This window comes from Xiphophorus hellerii, chromosome 11 (assembly GCF_003331165.1).
Source record: "Xiphophorus hellerii strain 12219 chromosome 11, Xiphophorus_hellerii-4.1, whole genome shotgun sequence".
Taxonomy (NCBI): Eukaryota; Metazoa; Chordata; class Actinopteri; order Cyprinodontiformes; family Poeciliidae; genus Xiphophorus; species Xiphophorus hellerii.
The window spans coordinates 25,007,113-25,029,535 of NC_045682.1; the positions used below are offsets into that span (position 1 = coordinate 25,007,113).

General features: G+C 37.4%; 1 protein-coding gene across 2 annotated transcripts; it reads right to left on the reverse strand.

The window, feature by feature from the left end:
• Positions 1 to 242: 242 nt before the first annotated feature.
• Positions 243 to 10,899, reverse strand: adrb2b (adrenoceptor beta 2, surface b). 2 transcript variants are annotated; one of them, XM_032575605.1, is made up of 4 exons: positions 10,710 to 10,899; positions 4,089 to 4,233; positions 2,865 to 3,156; positions 243 to 1,657 (listed from the first exon to the last, which is right to left on the reverse strand). In XM_032575605.1, exons 2-4 carry the CDS (start codon positions 4,228 to 4,230, stop codon positions 634 to 636), a joined length of 1,458 nt encoding a protein of 485 aa, XP_032431496.1. In that variant the 5' UTR covers positions 4,231 to 4,233; positions 10,710 to 10,899; the 3' UTR covers positions 243 to 633. The 2 variants fall into 2 exon arrangements, with proteins under 2 accessions (XP_032431496.1, XP_032431495.1); XM_032575604.1 differs by having other exon boundaries at positions 4,089 to 4,236.
• Positions 10,900 to 22,423: the final 11,524 nt, after the last annotated feature.

A 22,423-nucleotide genomic window follows, 5' to 3' on the forward strand; every position in this document is an offset into this window, starting at 1 on the left:
AAAGGGGCAGTATTATGTGTTTTCCAGGCATATAGTGCCATTTTATATTATAATCAACCAACTATGTTACCTTCAGTTGTTACATATCAAATAGGATTTAGAGAAAATTTAATTTCCTGATTTAACTCCTTGTAATTGGGTCTCTGTCTCTTTAAAAACTCCTACTCTTTCTGAAACTTTGCCTTCAGGAAGTCATCACAACAGTACTCCTCCATTAGCCTTTTAGCAACATTTTACCAGCATTGCACTGAGAAGTAGCTCGTATAATAAGCTCAGCAGAAGCACAGTGCCACCAGGTGTTTGCTAATTGGTGCTGGCTAGTCTGAAGGAGCTGAGTAGGGGGGAAGACCCTAATGAGAGGGATGCTCTGTGAGGCAGAAGCTTGGAAACTGTAACTCCTGGGAGGAGCTGCGTCCTCAAAGGTGGAGCTAGGTCTAGCCAGGCGTTTTGGACAGTTGAACAGTTGGCATTTGAGATTAAAAGATTTCTCAAACATGCTTTTAAAGAATTGAGGCAACACTACATGTATGTTTTTGATAAGGGAATAAAATTAATATATTATGCAAAGCTCAAAAAAGTTAATTTTACATGATACTACCCCTTTAATTTAAGGTCTAATGTCATTGTTTTTGGTCAAGCAATAGAAGCAACATTTTCCTTACAAGTCCTACTGCGGGAGCTGTTTTCCTCCCAACTGGTCGAGGAACCCGGAGCTACATCTAGAACCTGCTCTGAGCATGACGCTGGTAGAGCCAGGGTCAGAGAGCTGTCTTGAATTGAGCTCTCCAGACTTCCTTTCCACACTGATGTTTCCTGAGTGTCCAGTCCCCTGACACGACTCAAGTCTGAGTTCCCATTCTGCCTCTGTGGAGTATTGGGGTAGTTGTGTCTCTCACTACACCATCCACATGCCCCCTTCCATCCAAAGATTCTGCCCCTCAAATGAAGGATCTCCTGAAAGGCGTGCCAGAAATCAGGACTGCGGCAGTAGATGAGGGGGTTGAAGGCAGAGTTGGAATAACCTAGCCAGTTAAGGAATCGAAATAGTTCCTTATAGTCATCGAGATCTACAAACGCTACGACAATATTGACAATGAAAAATGGTAGCCAACACAATGTGAAAGTTCCCATGATGATTCCCAGAGTTTTCACAGCCTTGTGCTCTTTAAGACAGAACTTGAGACGCTTTGCAGCAGATTGCCTGCCTTCTTTTTCTATCCTCACTCTATTTTCTTCTCTCTTCTCCTCTTGCCTGTTGTCCATATCCTCAGTTTTCTGCATGTTCAGTCTGTCCTCTCCATCCGCTCCTGTCCTGAGTTTATTCATTGCAGGGCTGTCTTCTGGGTAAGTCAACAGTGCAGACTTATGTAGGTGGTAGAAGTGCCGTTGCCTTCCTCGGATCTTTTCCAGCTGCTTCTGAGCCTCTTGGAATACACGGGTGTAAAGGAAAATCATCACCACCAGCGGAAGATAGAAAGACACAATTGAGGAACAGACTGCATATGTTGCGCTGGTGTTGAATTCACAGCAGGTCTCACTGTATAAGCATTCAACAGCTGATTTTTTGTCTGACACCCAGACTTTGAGATAGATGGGCAGGAAGGAGATGAGCGAGGCCACTGCCCAAACCACAAACACCACAGTGAAAGCCCGAGCCCTGGAAAGCATCAACAGACAAGAAAGTTTAAACATGGGAAAGATGATAAAAGCACGCAGATCAGTAACTGTTGTTATAAATCAGGAAACAAAACATCTACCTGTAAATGTTGCCTTTTAGGAAACCACTTTGTAAAGTGGTTTCCTAAATGGCCTTTCTGAAAGAGGCCATTTTATGAGACTTGGAATGAAAACACTTTGAAGCCCGAGTTGCTTGGAGACTAACCAGATTAGTTTGTGTTAGGGTTTCTCAGATATGCATCTGCAGTTTGAAATGTCAAAATAGGGTAAAGTTGGGGGCATTGGTCTGTTGATGGTATCAATGTAAAACAAGGTTATAAAACATTACTGTTTCAAAAGCTCTGAAATTTTCCATCATAAAATTTTCATTGTTTGAGTTATTTAATTGCGTTCCAGACGGAGTGCAGTGATTAGCATTTTCTCTGTGTTGTCTGGTGCATAAATAACTCTTTTCCACAAGTACATACTCAATGTGGCTTGACTCAACCTGACTTTTAGTCAAAGCTCAACTCATTCAGTCTGTCTGAGCTAAAGAGTTGGCTTGCAGTAGATACTACAAGCATTTTGCCAAAGCAAGAACTGAAAAAGTCCAGTGATCTCAATCCTTTGGAACTTTGCAAATCCAGATTCTTTTCATTTTTAAACCAGTATCCACCTCTAAACGACTAAAGTGATCTACAAAACAGCAAAAACTCAAGTTTGCTCATAGCTTTTGCATGCTTGGTAAAACATGGCATTCATTTGTAAACAGGTGGTATTGTAAGCCAGCTGTTCAGTTTCCCATTTTACTTTAAACAACACACCAACTGGTTGATTTTTACATGTCTTAACATTAAGAAAGAAAAACAAACCCATGTTCTTTCAGGAGCATTAAAGAACTGCACGTTTTGGCGGAAGTACATAATGACGCAGAGTTAAAAGGGTTAATAATTACCTTGGCAGAGCTTAACCTATTAGCTAGAGAATGGATAGCTAAGGTCAACTGCATACATTTGCAAAATGTGCTTCAGGTCTTAAGGGGCTGGTAGGTTAACATTTTCCACCAACCTGCTCTTCTGGCCACACCCAAGAAACTTTGTCAATAGATTGAAAACAACTTGCAGTATTTATCTGACTGGAATTTTAAACACGGTTTTCTTCTTAAAATTAAAATGATTCATATATTTATCGTTTAAAAGCTGCCTTACCTGGTGAGCAGTGTCGGATAGCGGAGAGGCCTCGTAATAGCAAGGTAGCGGTCCAGAGAAATCACACACAGTGTTTCTATGCTGGCTGTCACACACAACACATCAGTTGCCGTCCAGAAGTCACACATGAAGTTTCCGAACATCCAGCTTTTCAGCAGGATGTTACTGGAGCTAAAAGGGACCACAATCACACCCATGATGAGGTCAGCAACCGCCAGTGAGGCAATGAAGAGGTTGGTGATAGTTTGGAGCCTCTGGAAGCGCAGGATGGCTGTAATCACCAACACATTACCTGCACAGAAAACAATGACTATTGAACTAAAAGCATAAAATCAATCAGGTTTGATTCTCCAATAATCCAGCCAATGAAAGTGCAGCTCCTTACAAAAGTATTCACACTACTGGAATTTTTTTAAAATGTTGTCACTCTGCAACCACAATTAATTTTACTGGGATGTGAACAGAGTACGAATTGGTACATGAGTATAAAGTGAAAGAAAATTGGCAAAGATTCTTAACTTTTCTCAAAACTAAAACGCCGAATGGTGTACCATGTCTTTATTTTCAGCCCCATAAATAAAATCAACTGCAGTCAGTCACTTTCTGAGGTTATTTAATTATTAAAAAGAGTCCACCTGCGTGTAATGTAACCTGTACTGTAAACACCAGTGAACAGCATCATGAAGAATGATGCAGTCACCGGATAAAACAGAAAAAAATGTTTTAGGAATCAGATTTTCAATTTACAGCTGGACAGTTATCCTAAAGAGACAGCTGGAGATGTAAAAGAATGGTTTAGATATACGTCTCCTGAAGTGTTAGAATGGCCTAGTCAAAGCCCAAATCTAAACCCATTCAAAAATCTTTGACAAGATTGGAAAATATTTTGTTCACATACGCTCTCTATCCACACTGACTGAGGTTAAGCAAAGACAAATATTAAAAATGCCAGTCTCAGGATATTTTTTGATAATGGAGACATAATCCCAAAAACTGGCAGCAACTGGTGGTTTAACCACTCAGCGTACATGAAAACAAATACACACCACAATATTTATACTTAAAGTTGCTCAAGATTTGCTTCTATTTTCCTCTGCTTCCAATTCTTTGCTGTTGGTTTATCACATAAAATCCAAAGGAACGCAAGGAGATTTGTGTTTGTAAAGCAAAATGTAACAGAGAAAATGTTTGCAAGACACTGTGACTGGCATTTTTTATACTTACCAAAAACTATTGCTAGGACAAGAATAGCCATGGCAACACCAAGCAGCACAAGTTCCACATCATTATATTCTGGTGATGAATTGGTGATATTGCTGAGTTGTGTCTGGTTCGTGGATAGTGGCACAAAAGTCACACCTCCCATGATCTACTGTCAAGACAAACAATAAAAAATAGTTGGTGATAATGATTAAGCAATCTGAGAAGCAATAAGAACATAAGAGGAGGTTAAATCTTTTACGATGCATGTGATAAGGTTCAATAACATACATGTAACATCTACAGTTTTTTACAGGCTCAAGTTAAGTGAGGATAAACATGAAACAAGTAAAAATGCAGCTTATTGATCTGACTGTCTCTGAATCTTTACTCCCTCTCATCTGTGTGGCCAAATATGTAGTCTGTAGCAGACAAGAAAAATGTCTCCATGTGAATTTTAAATAAAAACTTTCACCATTGACTCATTCACACCAGCTGCACTCTATAACTGATTTAAATTCTCTGCAAACTTTGTGAAAAGATGAATTTTTGAAGAGTCTTTTATTTAACAGATGCAGATTCAAGTGAATAAGAGCTAAGACCAGGATTTCAGCTTCCTGTCTCATTGCTAAAATGTCATTTTTTATTCGCTCTGGTTAAACTCCAGAACAAAATTCAATTGTCTCCAAACTCAGCTTCTTCCTGTTACAGCATCAGTAATGTAGTGACACACATCTCCACTTACAGCAACAAAGACTTCAGAATGTGATTAAAACTATATTCATTACAAACCTTTTGCAAATGTGCAGCGGAAACGGATTATAGAGGAACTAATTGTGAGACGATCCTTTGCAATGACGTTTTTTATTATTTTAAAACCATAATCAATGATTTTGTCCAAGCGATGATACTTTTGAACTTAAAAAAACTTTAAAATCCCTCAAAAACTTGGGGAAAAAGTGTGACTGTTATTAACTTTACATGATTTTTCAGACTTCCATGTCTCTAACTTGTAAAGCAAAGGAGAGGAAAGTAATCTCAGTTGAGGACTGAAGTTCTATAGACATAACTTGTGATTATTTCACTACAGTTGCACCTTAAATTGGACTAAAAACTACTTATGAGTTAGACAAAGTTTGCAATATTCCATATATTTTTACTGCATAAAGCCTGTGTAACATGTCCCTGAAGGAGTGTCACCCACACAGAGGAACAGCTGATATGTCTGCTTTTAAACTCGCAATTGACTAATTATACATCTTTTTTTTGCAGAGATATTTTTTCATTGTATTGAGACATAATTGCTCAAGAAATGCTTTAAGCAGCTGAACTTCTAATTTTGTTAAATTAATTAATTAATATTATCACTGAGGTTATGTTATTTTACTCATATATTTAAATGTAAACACTGATAATCAAGATGGGTGACATGCCACTCACATGTGTTGTATGTGCTAAAATTTAAAAGGAAAGGCCTAACTGTAGTAGAGTTTAAACTGGGAGGAGGCTAAAATAGGAACCAGTAAAATATTTTTAGCACCTTCCCATAATAAACTCTAACCTTGAATCAAGTCTAGAAAGTAATGAGTTCCAACAGGACCATTCTCTGGGTTACGCTACTCATTGGTTAAAAAACAATAAGTTTTTTTTTAAAACCTTATAGTGCTTTTAAAAAATAAAGCACTAGAAGTTGAATTACACCTAAAATGGATACTCTATTAGAATGATTTGGTTTTTTAAGATGCATTAAAGGATTGTTGTTTTCTTTACGATTAATTTTCTCTGACAATGTGTTTTTGTCTTTGTACTTATTGTGTAATTATTTATACTTTGAACATATTGTTGCTCCTAAATTGGTAATATATATCACTTTAATCTGTATAAATTCTGAATTTTCGATTAAAAGAAGAATTTCTGTCACTATGTGGGACAGACAAATACATTTTTTTCAATACTAGTTTACGACTCAAATTCTTAAGATGAATCAACCTGCTAATGTTTTCACTTTGCAGGGGAGTGACATATTTACAGAAATAATGTCACTATATAGGAAATGATATGCAGCGTTAAATGAGGAAGGGTGTCTCCTTTAACGATTGGTCTGAATGCAAAACTCCCCATCAGACAGACTGCTGCTCACCTCTCTCTTTAAATGAATGTGTCATACTTTTGCATAATTACACCATCTGCTTATATGAAGATAATTATTTCTTTGCAAAAGGTCAGTGATATTTAAAATAGGCTATGTTTAATGTAAATGCTTTTACCAAACCTTTCACTGATGCTCTGGATCCTGTCTCTGTCTCATGAACTTCTCATGTGGTCATTCACAGTGGAAGCCAAATGTTCATTGGTGTTATTATGAGTTCAGCTTTTTGCATCTCTTTGCATTTTATCTCAGGTCAGATAATATTAATTCACTGGCAGCATGTGTTACTGCTATAATATCTTGTCAGTTCTTCACTTTGTCTCAGCCTATATTGAAGTTATTAAGTCAAAGAGAGCTGTGCAAAATGCAGAAAAGGATATTGAAGACACAAATGTCTCTGTTCAAACCATCATGTCATCAGAAGTCTAGAACATTTTTCCGAACATGTTCCAAGGATCAGAGTGTACACTTTGTACACTTTGCTTTTGCACTCTGTGCTAATCAGCCCACTTAAGTATACAACAAGCAAACGGGTTGAAGCTGGGAACAAGCTGGGCTTGCAACAGCCTGCAGCTAAAGTAAAATGCGTATTATGTAACAAAGGTACAGACCGACCAAAACAAAGGAGCTGAAAGAAATGGCAATAAAACAAAACCCTTATTGCTGCAGTTGTGCTGGATGCAATTTACAGCTGCAGTAAGTAAAATGCTGAACGCAGACATGTAAGAGAATTAAAACAAGGTGACCTTTTCCGCATCAGGCCATGACTATAAACTTTTGACTTCATAAGCATTTATTTATTACATGTAATGCATGAACAAAGCACTTTTATTTACACAGGGCTGACTGGCTGGCCAGAACAGCTCTTTTACTGAGGTGGCCTAATTGACAGCAGATGCATGCTGTTCCTTGTTTGCTATTCTGACCGTCCATGTCAAACATAGGGGGATGGTTAGCACTGTTAGGTCAGCACGGGTTCAGGATATGGAGGTCTTCATAGGAAAGACATCTATCTTCTCAGATGATACTAACTGTAAACTTAATGAGGAGAGTTTGAATGCTTTAAGTGAAATTCTGTAAAGTTATTTTCAGTGGTTGTTTCAAAACTGTAGTAGACAGATGTCATATCACCGTGATTTTGTGGAAAGTAAACCTAACAAATAGTCAAACCAACTAATTAAAACTACTCAAATGGAAAACATTCAAATCCACATGATATGTTATATTACCAGAAATTAAAGGGCTAAATTTTCTCAAGACACTGTTGAACCTTAAAAGTTACTGCTTTGTACTGCATTGTTTCAAACAATAGTATGATAAACCTTTGGATTTTGTAAAAAAAATTTGCGCATTTTATGGTTGTGTTGCGGAAAGCGCCTCCACTGTATGTGATGATAGCTCAGTAAGTGGTGTGCATGTTGAGTGTAGGTGAGCGAGATGTGTGGCAGCCGTCCTCCGGTCAGAAGGGGGGCGCTGCGTGCTAAAAACAAGAAGAACCGGGAGGCTGGGGGAGCGAAGAAGAGACGGTACGTATGTGTGAGTGGTGAGCGTAGCCGGCGACCGGAGCAGTGGCTAAGGGAAAAATGTCTGTGAAGCTTTCAACTGTAAGCTGGCGCTATTAAAAGTGAACTTCCAGCCACCGTGTGGTTCATGTTCAAGGCGTATGAAGGAGTTAACCCCGAAGTAGACTTCACTTCGGCCCTGGAGGAAGAACTGCCCTGTGTCCTCCGACCAGGTCAGAAGACTGAGCAGGAAAGGTTAACAGTTGTCTGGAAATGAGGTAATAGACAATCAGCTGATCAAGTAAATTAAGGTCTTAAGGGTCTGCCAACATTACTTGGCAGTAATGCAAGTAACATTACTTGTGAGAAAACAACACATGTATCAATGATGTCTTCCAAAAATGAACTTTGAACATAACAATACTGTTTTTTACATGATGAGTGTAGCTCTTTCCACTCTGATCTAACTGGAAGTAAACAAAAGGCATAAATTGGTTAACTTAGGACAACATCTAGCTTCTTTATTTAGATTTTTTTATCCTGAAGCTTAATTTTGTGAAACTAAACTTACCTGCTTAGTGACTTTGTGTTATATTTGTCTTTGAGCTGAGCTGCTGCTGAAAATCTATGCCTGTGCCCTCATTTTCTCTTTAGACCTAAAGCTATAATATAGCTATCTAAACTGGTCTTAATGTCTCAATTTACAGCACATGAGCAAAAACAGGCAGAGTGAGAGTTTGCAGCAAAAGAAAAAAAAAATCAGAGGAATGAAGTTGTGGCTTAATGAATTTAATGACTTCAAGCTTTGTTCACTGAACACTATGGAGTTATATAAAGCAGAAATAACAGCACAGATTCTGTATTTAAATTAAGTGAATGAAGATTTTGTCAGCTGACATGCTGAAATAGAATCTGGACTTTATCAAGAAGAAATACCAGCCTCTCAGTACGTGTAGTATCAATATGAAATACACCTTGTAGTACTTTTAGTAAAAAACATGCCCTTAATGGTTAAATCTTTTGTCAACTAAGGTATGGAAGATTATGAATTGGAGCAGAATAAGTCGCATATCCTGTAAACTAATTGATGTCACAATCTAAATATTATTACAGATTTTTATATTTACAGAATTACACTGTGACTGTGAAGTTATACAATACTGTCAGTTCTTGACTTGGGTTAACTAACCAAACATTAACCTAGAACTACATCCTATAGAGTTTAGTTTTTTTTTAGTTTTAGTTGTTTTAAATAGATCATGGGTGTCCAGCTCTGCTCCTCGAGGTCAGGCGTCTTGCCGTTTTTAGATCTGTGTCTGCTCCAACACAGCTGATTCAAATGGTCCAACTACCTGGTATGTCAAAGTTCTGCAGAGGGCTGCTAATGAACCATCATTTGATTCAGGTGTGTTGATCCAGAGAGAACTAAAGGATCCAGAATGCCAACCCTTGAGGACTGACTTTAGACTTTGATTAAATAAATCAAATCAACTAAAATGAAGTGACCATCTGGCTGTTAGGTCTCTACAGCTGTGATTTTTTTATTTTTTTACTGCGGGTAAGGAACATTTTACAAATAAAGACTTTACAAATCCTCAGTTTAAAATAATCAAAAGTATTCCTTTAGAGTGGCATCGCTTATTTAATATTCACATGTATAGGATGTCTGTAAATGCTGTTAGGTTAACAGGATTTTCCGCTTAAAATGTTAACTGGCTTAATTCCAGCATAATCTAAACACTTGGAGAGCAATTTGATGGCATTTGTAAGGAGCGGCATTGATTCGCATATGTTTACTCAGCTCCACAGCATGCCAGCGAGAAAAGGCGCTGAATATTTAGGACACATTGAAAGTGCCAAGGCAGACCATGACAGGTTTGTTGTTTTATGAAAATCGGAGAAGTTGCTCTCCTATGTAAGCAATTCTGTCAGCATGACTCAAAAGGATCTCAGATTTATTTATTTTTTGTTGAGTCTGAATTGTAAGTCTTTCTTTTGGATTTTTAGATTTGTCATTAGAAAGAAAAAGTCCACATTCTTGTGCATATTACATGTCAGAAATATGATGGATCATCAGGAAACTCATTTTAAAAATCAATCTTTCATTACCTGTGCTCACCTTCATTCAGACATAATGAATGGGTAGAGGAGAGGCTGGCCATGAGAGATGATGATGTGGTGCTCACTATTTCAGGCATTATTTTATATATTATATTACAAGCATTTTATGATGATTTATAAATTTCTGCTATGCCCAGTGTTTATCAGATCCCCCTTTTACCCTTTAAACTCATGACTCTTGAACTGTTTGCTGTCCTGTGCAGCTGATCAATAACTTTCTTGACAATTACCTGCAAAAACACAGCTTGCAACACGGATTCTGACCATCTCCATGCTAGAGATCACTAAAAAGACACCCATGATCAACCCTAAATGATTGTCTGATGTGTAAATATCAAAATATTTCAGCAAAAGCTCAGATGAATTACCCACAGCCCTAAATACAAAAAACAGACTCGGTCACACATTTAAACAACATTAATAAGTGCCTAAACCCCCAGCTTTTTCTGTACTCAGTAGAATAAACATGTCACCAGAACAAACTGTTAAGTACAAGACTGAAAACATTTTACTGTCCAAATAACACAAACCATGTTTGATCATTTTGACTGGTTCAAAAAATTATTTTCTGCTATACTATTTTATTCCATCTGGCAACTGAGAATATAAGAAACAGAATCTGAATGGTTTACTTAATGTGAGATAAAATCCTTCAGAAAAAAGTGGATTATCTTATTTCTAATTTCTAATTTGAAGCCAAATCCTTAAGACAAACAAGATGGCATTAACTGTTTTAATAATATTTTTCTAAAACATTTAATTAGCAATAAGAGTAGGTGTCAGTTTTTTAATTCATATGTAAATGCACCCATGGGAACACAGAGTGAATGGAGCTCATGTATGTAAAGCAGACTTGCAGTGCTGTTTTCTTACCTCCAGGCTTTGCTCTCTTCAGTCCAATAATTTCATTCTCGCAGTTCTTTTAAATCCACAACATATTCGAACCGTGCTTCTCAGAAGGTCGGGCTCCACCTTTTGATAAGGTATTGAAACTGTTACACAAGCACTTTGTCTTGCCCCTTCCTCTTTGTTCTCACTCATGTGTGTACTCAGTCTTTTCAGCCCTCAACCACACTTTGAAGCAGCTGAGCCTGTTGCCCTTATTTAAAGCAAGCACTCATGACATCACAGCAGGACAGTAGCCTATCAGACAACAAGGAACAGCTTTTAGAGTATAAGGCATGCCTGAGGTGTACTCTTGACAACTCAGCTGCAGACAGTACATTTAAGGTTTTAGGAGTCTATACCTTAATATTCATTATGTAGGACGACTTCTTTTTTTCAGATCCAGATCTTTGGATCACATGTAGAAGCTGTGAAGCAAAACCACAAACCTCCGCTTTGGCTGCTGGAATGTTGTGCGATTTTAAACATTCAGTAAAACATGCTCACTCACATTGCTTTGTAGTCTGACATTTGGCTCCAAGCTTGTGTAAAAACAGGTTGCTTGAATGTGATAGGCTGTTTTCTGTTTTTCTTGTCAAACATGTTAGTTTAGTCAGGCAGCAAAATGGCAAAATTTCACCTCCACCTACTTTGTCATTATTTCTTTAAATAAGTTGACCGTCAAACTGCAACCACAGTCCCACCTATCAAAAGCATGACTATTGGGTTGATTTTTTACTCTGAATTAGCCTCAAGTATTTGTCTATGTATGGCTGTTTGTCCTGAAAAGTACTGGGAAAATCCCGAAAGTGTACCTTGCCTTGAATCCATGACGGTCAGTTTAAGGGCAAATTATACATTGCAGACACTTAAATCAAGACACCTTTGATTGTTTGGATAGTTGCCACATCCATGAGTCCATCCAGGACTAGATCATGGTAGCTTTCTCTTGGAAAATGATTCCTAGCCTTGTTTCTTCCCAGCATAATATTCCACCACCTCCTTCAATGTACTCACGTGCTTCCAGCTAGCTGGGAGGTAGATCTCATAGTACTGTTTGTGCTTTGTTTTCCTAATGGCACAAAACACCTCAAGGTACAATTTCTAACTCAGCTTATTAGAGGCCTAAGTACTTTCATTATTCAGTTGCACCTAAAATGAGCCATTTGATGAGTTGTTGTGAATATGTACTGCAAGTTCTTGTCTACTGTTTGGTTGGCTCCGCTTCTGACCAAGGAGCGGATGGACTGTCATGGAGCTGTGGGATTGTTTATTGGTAGCCATCACTTAAGCATTGTGCACTGTCTTAGTTTCTGCCTTGAGTGGCATGAATACTCACATTCATTGCATGACAGTGGTGGTTGCATGCATTGCCTTCCCTAAGGTATCATCACATATCCCTGGGTCAAATGTTACAATGAAACCATGGGAAAAACATCAAGCAGTCTTAAGAAAAACTAAATCCTTGGCACCACTGATACTTCCAACAGGGCAATGATGAAAAAGCCACTGCTAAAAGGATTTTCAGAAATGGTAAGAGAAGAACACATTCGTTTCCTGAAGTGGGCTACAATGAGCGCAAAACATAATCACATCTGAAATGTTTGGAAGGAACGGAGACAAGACAGAAACATAAACACAGTGTTAAAAAATGATTCTGTCAAAATCCCAGAGGAAGCAAGGAAGTTTGTTGATACAGACTTCTGATTATGGAGAAAAAATGTAAATGGCTTTAAAAAGGGAATTTCTTGTAAAAAATATGTCCCAAAAACAATGAATATTTATTTTATGTAATATTATAATTTTATTATATCACAATTTGTTTTTCATTTATTATGAAAAAATAATAATGTAAGCATTGGTTACTCTTAAAAGAGAGTATTATTAAGTGAACAGTCCAATTGATACTGGTACCGTTCTCTTTTCATCTGTGGATGATGAATTGACCTTTCTAACTCTGCCTGGAGATTCGCACAGAATTATTCTAGAAATGTCTTGTGTGCATCATGGCCTGGATATTGTTCTCTTTAATATGTTTTAATAAACCCATGAGAGCTTTTCTGGACATTTGTATTTATTTGGAGGTCAAATTAATCACCAGAGGATTTTATTTGTTCTGAATGTAACTTGCTGCACCACATTTTATTTGTTATTGCAGGTTAAAGGACATATGTCTGCCACATATGGAAGATCTTCCATTTGAAACCACAAATATTTTCCTCCCACATCTGAACTTTGTTTTGATCCACAGCAATAAAATACATTGACGTTTATGCTTAAAATCTTCACAAAATATGAAAAACTTCTAGTTGTATAATTGATTTTGCTGGACACTAAAGTTAATAATCTTTTTGAATAAGTCCCCTAATATAATTGCTCTATAGTGTTGTGAGAAACAGAGTCTGAGAACCTTCAGCAGAAGCACGACCCACAAGCCAAAACACAAACTAGCCAAAATCACCAGGTTGAGCCATCTGACTGTCTCTTCTGTGAACATTGCGTTCTGGCAGTCTGATCATGAGCATAACCTCAATAATAACCACCCACACAGACCACATGGGTGGAGATATTGATGTGAAATAAGAGCAGGATGCCAGCAGTAGAGCTGCAAAGAAGCAACCCAACACAATCCACACACTCATTAACACACCCAACCCCTGTTTTGTGGCTTTTACTGAAGTATGTTTTATTTTACAAGCACGGAGTGATGCTTGTTGGTGGAAAGAAGTCGCATGTTGTCTAGATAAGGCCAGGCTTCTGTCAGATGATTTGTGTATTGACAGTGCAGTCATGCTTTGTGCTTTGAGCTGCTTAAGGGAGACAGGAAGCACTCAAGCTTTGCAGAAAGCGCTCCACACAGACTCCTTTTATTTTTCTATCTTTCGCCGTCCTTTAATCAGCTCTTTCCTCCTGATGACGTCTTTTTGGCCATATTTGCCAAGCAGCAAAAATACCTAATCAGTGACATGTTTGGCCATTTGAAGTCAAAGGTTCATTGTTAGAGTCTTGGTCAGTTATCTTTCTGTCTGCCAGCTGATCTGCACTTTGCATTGTCTGGGCGAGGCAGTGAACACTCTGCTGGTGCAAACCAAAGCTGCGGCCAACCACTTAAGAAGCCCTCAGAAACTTTATCTTCAGGGTTTCTTCCCCCTTTTCTCACCTCTGGAGGAAACCACATATGGTATCACAAAGAATTTAGTACCACCACAAGTAAGCTATGTGTCTATTGTTGTGTTTGTCTTGTTCACACAACAGTATGTTCTTAAAAGAGAACAAATAAATAAATAAATGGGTCATTACGTATAGTTATATCCTCTTGACCAACACATTCCTCTCAGTGCCTCTTCCTGTCTGTGACTTTTCCCTTCCTCTATCCCTCCTTATGCTTCACTCCACCCTCTGCACCTACACCTAATCTGGAGGTATCCTGTGCCAATAAAGTTCCGCTGAATTAACCCCTTAACTCTCCACTGAATGATCGCGGTGCACTTAAAGTTAGCAAAACAATGTTTTATTCTATCACAAAAAACAACATTTTTTGGGATTTTATGCTATCAACTCAAGCTAGTGCTTAATAAGATGATATGAATAATTATCTGAAAAGTGTGGTATACAAGTCCTGCTGCAGATTTTCAACAGACTTTATTTCTGGACTTTGACTAAGCCATTGTAAAACACAACTAAAACCTTTACATTATTGTTCTGTCTGTATATTTAGGGTTGTTTTCTAGTGTCGTGTCTTTAGCAGCCTCTATATTTTTGCCAAAAATTCCCTGAATTTATTCAATCAAGTCAACTTTATCTGTATATCACATTTCAGTAACGAGGCAGATCAAAGTGCTTTACATAGTAAAAACATAACTCAATAAACAAGCAACTACTGAAAAAAGGTTCACGTCTATCTTATTTTTTCTAAAAGTAATATTTTGGTCTCTTCCAGTCAGATCACCTTGAGTTTAAAGTCGCCTATATGGGTTGTGACAAACTGAAAAGGGCTTTTATGGCTTTCTTTCAGCCACTCTTCCTCAAAGGACAGTTTTAAGTGCATGATTAATTGTCCTTTCAACAGATTCTCCCACATTGAGTTGTGAAACTCTCCAAAAGCTCATAAAAATTACAATGAGTTTCGTAGGAGCTTCTTTGATTAATTCTTTCTTTTTCTGGCCCGTCAGTGTCAGGTACATGTGCATGTATTTATAGGGTTACAACTGTGCCTTACACACTTTTTGGGGAGTGACGGTTTGAATGATTTCATTTCCTGTTCCTGTTTGTGCTAGCATATCACCAAAAGTCCTAATAAACTACATTGTCACTTGTGATAATCCATGTTTAGTGGTAGATGTAAGCAGATGTGTGATGCCTGGTCATAAAGACGTTGTTCCAGTTGTGGCTTAACCTGCTTTTATTAGTAGCAATCAGATCATTAATTTGGAATAAAAAAGATAATCAATCTCTGTCTTCACAACACACAGCAGAACAGTTGAGGTCTTCACCAAAGGCATTAAGTTTACTCCAGAGATTCATCTTCAGCTGAAAAAAAAGGTGCAGTGTTGTATTAGTGCAGTTTGTTTGTTCTTTTCTCTGTGAGATACATCCTGTACATACGGCGTACACTGGGGCCGCTGAGACCGCGCTAAACTGTTTCCTGCTGCTACATCCCATGCAGCAGCAAGTCTGTGTGTGCATCGTCTTTTTTTCCCATGTCAAGAGCTGACAGTGGCTGCATTGCTTTTCCGGAGACTTTTGACATTTTGAGTCACTGCAGTGATTTGAAAGTTGCTGATACTTATATTTGCAGGTGCAGCTGAAGTAGCTGCCATGGACGCTTGTTACGGTGGTTGCATGTTGGCTTAGTTTCACTTCTCAGTCCTGTAGTCACAGAAGGTGGTTCTCCTCTACAGGCTGCATAAATAGGCATAGCTGTATTTAGTTGTAGCAGCAGCTGCTGCTGCAACTACAACACTGACTGTTATAAAAATTGTTCTAAAAGACAGTAGATTAATTTTTGTTGGAATGTTTATGGCGACCAGTGATGTTATAATTATTTTTTTTTCAAAGAGCTTCAAGCAGTTAGAATCCGTACAATGGATTTCAATTAAATCATTAAAGCTGCATCACTTAAGTTTTCTGTTTTTGTTTTGTTTTTTTCTTCTTTAACATGTCCTTTCTGGTGAAGCAATCAGAATTGTTGCCTGCGTTCTAATGAGAAGTCCAGCAGATTTACTTTTACAGGCAGATCATCATGTCTTTCATAAACAATGCGTTTTAAAAAAGCTGTATCATATCAACAAAAAAAACCTGGAAGCAGTAGAGTGCTGCTTTGCTGCTTTAGGACATAATAATGGGGCCATAAATTTGCTGTCTACCAGAACAACCGGAAGGAGAATAGCCAGCCATCAGGTGAGATCAAGCATATTTGGATTTTACAGGAAGGCAGTTATTCAAAGCAAGCAAGTCCTCCTCTTACTGACAAAAATCATAAGGAAGGTTTTGGAGTTAGTGAGTCCAAGTCTGAATTAACAGTCTATATGTGACAAGACATGAAACAAAGCACATGTGTTGCTGAATTGAAATGTCCATCATTTTGATATTAAATATTATTTCTGGGTATATTAAATACTTATTGACAGCTTGTTTTACTTGTAGTTCACTGTATGTATTTATGAATTTTGAGATTTTTGGAGTAGATATTAAAAGGTGCTTTCATTTCTATGCTTTGTGTTTATGGTGAGGTAATCCAAGACAGAAAATTCGGTGGTCAGTCTGTGCCCTTATTTTCCTTCTTCTCCAATTCTGTCTATTAGTCTCTTTCCCTCAGTTTCTGATCTCCAGCCTTTCTCACAATATTCAGTATTCCTCTGCATAGAGTCCCCTGATCACCATGTCATTGAATTATAATTTTTTTTTTTTAGATTACTGGTGTTTCTTCTGCTTGCATCCTGCCTGCTCCTTCTCCTGTTCTCTTTATACCTTACTGTAGCTTTTGGTTCTCTGTTTATATTAAAATTAATCACACTCACTCTTTGATGCAGCTCTCACATCACAAAGTTATGACGCTGTTGGGAGTACATCGCCTGTACTCTCAACAGTTTTGAGACGTTTCTCTTATCGGGTTTGTATCTTTCTCTGTGATCCACACAGACGCAAAGACGTCATTTGCGATTCCTTTCTGCAAGTTCTCTGCTCACCAAAGACCTCAGAGAATTCCTGACTGTCCAAACACATCTGCTCCAGCTACTTTGGATAAAAACCAAAGCTGTGGAAGGCTGACTCCATACTAATGTTCAAACAATGTGAGGGAGGATTTGGTTTGCCAGGGGAGATGCTTAAGCCTGCAAGTCTGTGCAAACTTAAGAAATCACGATGGGAGGCAAGAACTACAGCTTACAGCAACTCTGGGGTGCATTACTCGTATCCTGTGACTTTGTAGACCGTTGTTCCTTTGTAATCTTCACATTGCTGCTCCAATAAAAAAAGACATACTGGGTGTCTTGTGTGAAAGATTAACTTACTCAAAAACTTGAGCATTTTAAAAGTTTTTGCCCTGAAAAGAAATCTATCTGTGATTTGGTGATCAACAAACAACTAGAAACATCTGAGATGAAACATGTAATATTCTGTAACATAGTGAGGTTCAAACATGGGGTAAATTGATTTTCTCTTTTTGTGGATGTACTATACACAAGGTGTGGTTTGTCTTCTATTTAAAAAGAAGATGATTATGTTTTGATTTATCAGCCTACTTTAATCTTTTATATCTATAAATCTGAAAAATTTTGGGTGTACACCTCCACCTCTGACCTCTGGATTTGTTTTTAATCAACAATAAATCTGTCTGTAAAGCAACAAAGCCTTGACACTAAGATCAGAAGTTCGACCCTTTAATCATAGGAAGTGGAGGCAGATCAGGTTATACACTTACACACACACATGTGCGCACACACATGCATACACAATGGCTCTGACCTCACCTTCAACCTGTCCAATTTCCTGACTGACAAACATTCAAACACACAATGTGTATTAAAGACCTTTTGGCTTTTGCAAAGAGCAAAGTTTGTCGTCCAAACGGGGGATAACTCCGGGCTATAAATATAATCAGACTCACATTTGTTTTCAGAAGTTTACATATGATTATCACAATGTACATTATTTAAACCATAATTTGAATTCATATTTTTGAATGTGTTGTAGATTCACAACAGTCAAAATTATATAGGAACCAACGTCCTTTTTTGATTGATTCTTTTTAATTGTCCTACTTAGTTGCACATTTCTTTGAATCTTAGTATGTCATTTTTTACATCTGCACAGTATTTTATGCTTTAAATTTGCCCCCAACATGCAGTCTCTTATTTTTATTTTCTATTTTTACATTTGTGCAAATCACTTTGCTGGTACACTTGAATTTTCACACTGTGAGATTATAGATATTCTATTCTATACACACATTCCACATTCAGTGTTGCTAAAGGTTTTTGCTCTGTTCTCCTAAGTGATCGTATGTGATTCTACTTTTAAATTTTTCTATGTTAGCATTTAAAAAACAGATTTGTTGGACAACATTTATCGGATTGACACATTTTCAAAATTCAGAACAGTCCAACTCAAATGCCAAGAAGGATTCAGGAGAGAGAACTTCAGACTTACACAAGGAGGGAAAGTCTCTTGGAGTCATTTATAAACAAATACAGATTCCAAGATCATCACTTTAAATAAATGCAAGTTATTTGGATGAGTCACCACTTTGCCTCAAAGAAGTCCTGAACTGTTTCTGTTAGATGAAAGGAAGCTGGAAAAACCTGGGAACCTCCGAGGCTTTAAGAGTAACGTGAACTGATAACAGCTTCACCATCCAGGCTGGGGAAGTAAGAAAAAGTGTGAAATTCTGCTTTATAATTTACACTTTTAGATTTGGCAAACATTTGCAGCTGCCTGCACAGATCAGCCAAATCTCTTTTACAGAAAAGTTTATCAATTAGAAAAAGTATGAGCTGCGAGTCTGTTTGAATTGTATTTTTCAATTCATATATCAGAATTTGGCACTTATACTGCAGCGTTGTTTTGATCCTAGTTTTACTGATTTGTTGCACAAATTATAGAGAAAAATTATATCAACCTCAAAATCCTTGTGGCCTAAATCATCCAGAATGGATTAAGCAATGTGACAACACAATTTCTGAACGACAAGCTCAACGAAGCTGAAAATTTGTGAACTATGCTCAGATTTCAGGTCTGCGCCGGGACACCAACCAAATTAAATGGGTTCTGCTGTCTCTGCTAACAACTGTGGTCAAACATCCAGTCACAATTATGCCAGAAGCTCAATAGTGGATTTACAAAGTTCATCTGAGAGAACTTGAACTTGTTTAGGGACATTTAGTCAAACATTTGTGGGGCTGTGTGAACATATTTGAGCCTGAATGTTTAATTTTAACCTTATCACTTCATCCTGATCCATCTAAATTAATCTAGAGTGTCACTAAAAAGTATTCACCTCCAAGCGTGACAAAAGACCATTAGCTTTTTTGTTACACTTAAATATTTCAGACCATCAAATAATATTGTAATATCAGGCAAAGACTAAATATATTTTGTTATTTTTATAAACAATGACAGAAATAATAACTAAAAAAAACTGGTTCTGTATTTTAACTATGTATATAAGAATTTTATTGCTGATTTTATCGCATATTTGTAATAACTGACAATACATTTTTGCATCACTGCAGATTAATTACAGTTCACTATTTTTTGCTGAAGCATTTTCATTCACTGGAGAGTTTTCTACCATGAACAAAATATTTATGGTCATGCAACAGTTTCTAAAGCAAACCTTTGACTAGGCCATTCATTTAATTATTTTTCTGTTGCATTATTAAGTGCACTTCAATTTAAGATACTGGCTGGAGATTTTTCTTCAGGATTTTCTGGTAGAGATAAGGAACCATAATTTACTGTAATTTGTCCAGGCTCTAAAACAGCAAAGCAGAAAACCAAACTACCACCAACTACCATGTTTGACTGGTAAGATCTTCTTTTTCTGAAATGTTGCGTTAGTTTAAACCCCAAATGTAATTGGACAAATATGATATTCAGGATGAAAGCTTCAGACAAGAACTGTAGTAGAAGCCTAGATAAGCAACATTTTCAAGTAATAGAAGGCTCTGCTTAAAATCTAAAAATCATCTTATGTTTAAAATTTCTTTGAATAACATTCATGAAGTCATTTCAGTAACAAATTCATAACTGTGAGGCCCACCTAGAGATAAGAGGCACATAGGGGAGTTTAAATTTACAGTTTGGCTCCTTATCTTAACCTGAGGGTGAGAAAAGGGTTTAAATAACTCCAGAACTTTTTAAAAACTCCCTGACAAGAACATAAACAGTATAAAACAGTAAATACCCATCATGTTACTGAAAACTTCAACTGCAGGTTGAAGAAAGGTTATGTAGCTATGAGAGCTTGTTCTGTCTGAATGTGTTAGGAAACCTTTAGAAAATAGCACCACCCTTCCTGACCTGGTACAGGGGGCTCCAGGGTGGACGAGGTTAAGGCTTGCAGAGGTCAGCTTGAGAATATACAGCTGACATTCTGACCTCTCCTGAGCCCAAACGCAACTCGAGATCTTCAAACAGGGCCCTCTAGTACACAGTGTTGCTGCTGGTCAACCCTCATTATAACTATAAAAACCTGACCTTCTCTAGTCAGAGGTCCCTCCTCTGTGGGATGATGCAGTGGGACATATTGCAGGAACTGTCTTTTGAAATTCAGTTCATTTTAATTTATCGTATTTATGTTGTCTCAGTTTATGCAATTAATTATGTAATTTTTGCTTTCTATTGATTTTGTGCTTCTCATTTTTTTACTTTTCTATGTTTGGTGTCTTCATCTTTACAGGATCAGAATGTAGTTGCTCACTGTACACTGTCTGTTTTGGTTAGCATTAGACGTTCGTCCCTCCATGTTGTCATCAGGTTGTTTCCAAACAGTTTTAACCAGGAAACCTTTGAGCTCCCATCGGAAGCTGTCTGTCCAGGAACACATGCCATCTCTGAGTGACTCACTGTGGAATAAAGTGAATAAGGAAGCAATCTAGGCGCCATGAATTTCAGCTGGCAAAATGTTTAAGAATATAATGATCATCAGACTGTAAAAATACATTTTGGAGGGTACTCAAAATTGGCCATTTAAATTTTTTAAATTTCAATTAAGCACATGTTTTTCCTAATATAAAGGCTAATAATAGTAGAATTCTTACAATCTGGGATAACTCAATTAAACGTGGACATGTAGATATTATTAATTTCGTGCTATACTCCACAGCTATGCAGCTACGAGCAGGCTCGTTGCTATAGCAACTGACCCCCCCCCCCCCCCCCCCCCCCCAAAAAAATACTAAAATATTTACCACACAAAAAGCAGAACATTCAGTCTGTTGCAGTAGTATGGTTTTAGGCTTAATGTTTATTTTTCGATTATTAATAATCTGTGGTAAGAGGAGAAAACTATAAATATATTGCTGCACTTGACTTTGTTACTGTCTCTTACTCTGCAGTTGTGGAGTCACAATGTCTGGGATCATGAGCGCCCCCTGCCATGAGGCAAGGGAACTGCCTGCCTCACCTGGAATCTGTTCTCTGCCGTTTCTGATCGAAAACAGTCTTTTTTTAAGCATCTAGTGTTTGTAGAAGCAGTTTAGACCCAAATGGAAAAAACAAGCAGAGAAAGGCCTCCTTTCTCTGAGGATGATGACACACTTTTACCAGCGTCAGCAAGCATTTTCATAAGGAATTTTGCTTTTTGATTTACGCATTTCTCATAATTGGAAAACGGAACATGTCTCCTTCCTGAACATTATGTCAACTGGACATTCCCATGCTATTTAGACTTGCCTATAATTGCTAGAGCAGATGAACCTGGTGCCCACAGACATCTGGAAATGATACCCAGCGATAAACCAGGCATGTGGAGGTCCACAGTTTTCTTCCTTCTATGATTTATTTTTATTTTCCCATGATGTCACACAAGAAAAAGGTATATGTTAAACCAAATCCTCAGGTCTGTCTTTATTTAGTACACATGTAAATTAAAAGTAAATTGGCCTCTCTCAAGTTTTATGTCAATTTCTGAATTTAAAGTAATTGATACATTAGCAAAAAAACTTGTCTCCTTAATTTGGACTTATACATATAATTAGACTTTTCTGCCATAAAATGGAATTATGTTGAGAACCACTATATTCTTTATGTTCTAATCACAAATAAACCAGATGAGAAAAAATTATCATAATTAGTCAGTTCACAACTGAACTACTTTTCTTGTGCAAGAAAATTTAGCAATCAACTGGAAGTTATCTAAATTATCTAAGTGTTTTGTAGCTGCTAAACTTGGATCATTTATAGCCAGAAATATTGATTAAATTTACCTGAATGAAATGTCTGCAGATTGTTTAGTCAAACTGAATGGGCAAATTTGTTTTGTTTCTCAATAAATTGCATGTTAACAGCTCCCTTCCTGCTTTAATTAAAAGGTTAAATGCATTTATTTAAGTTGTATTGATTTTTATTGCTATCTTGAGATGGCTACAAAAAGAATAACCATAGGTCCTTGTGTTTGGGAGGCACATTGCTGTTTTGTTTACAACCTGGTGCTGGGCCACATTTCCTTTACTGTGTCCTTTCCAAGAGGATGTGGCTAC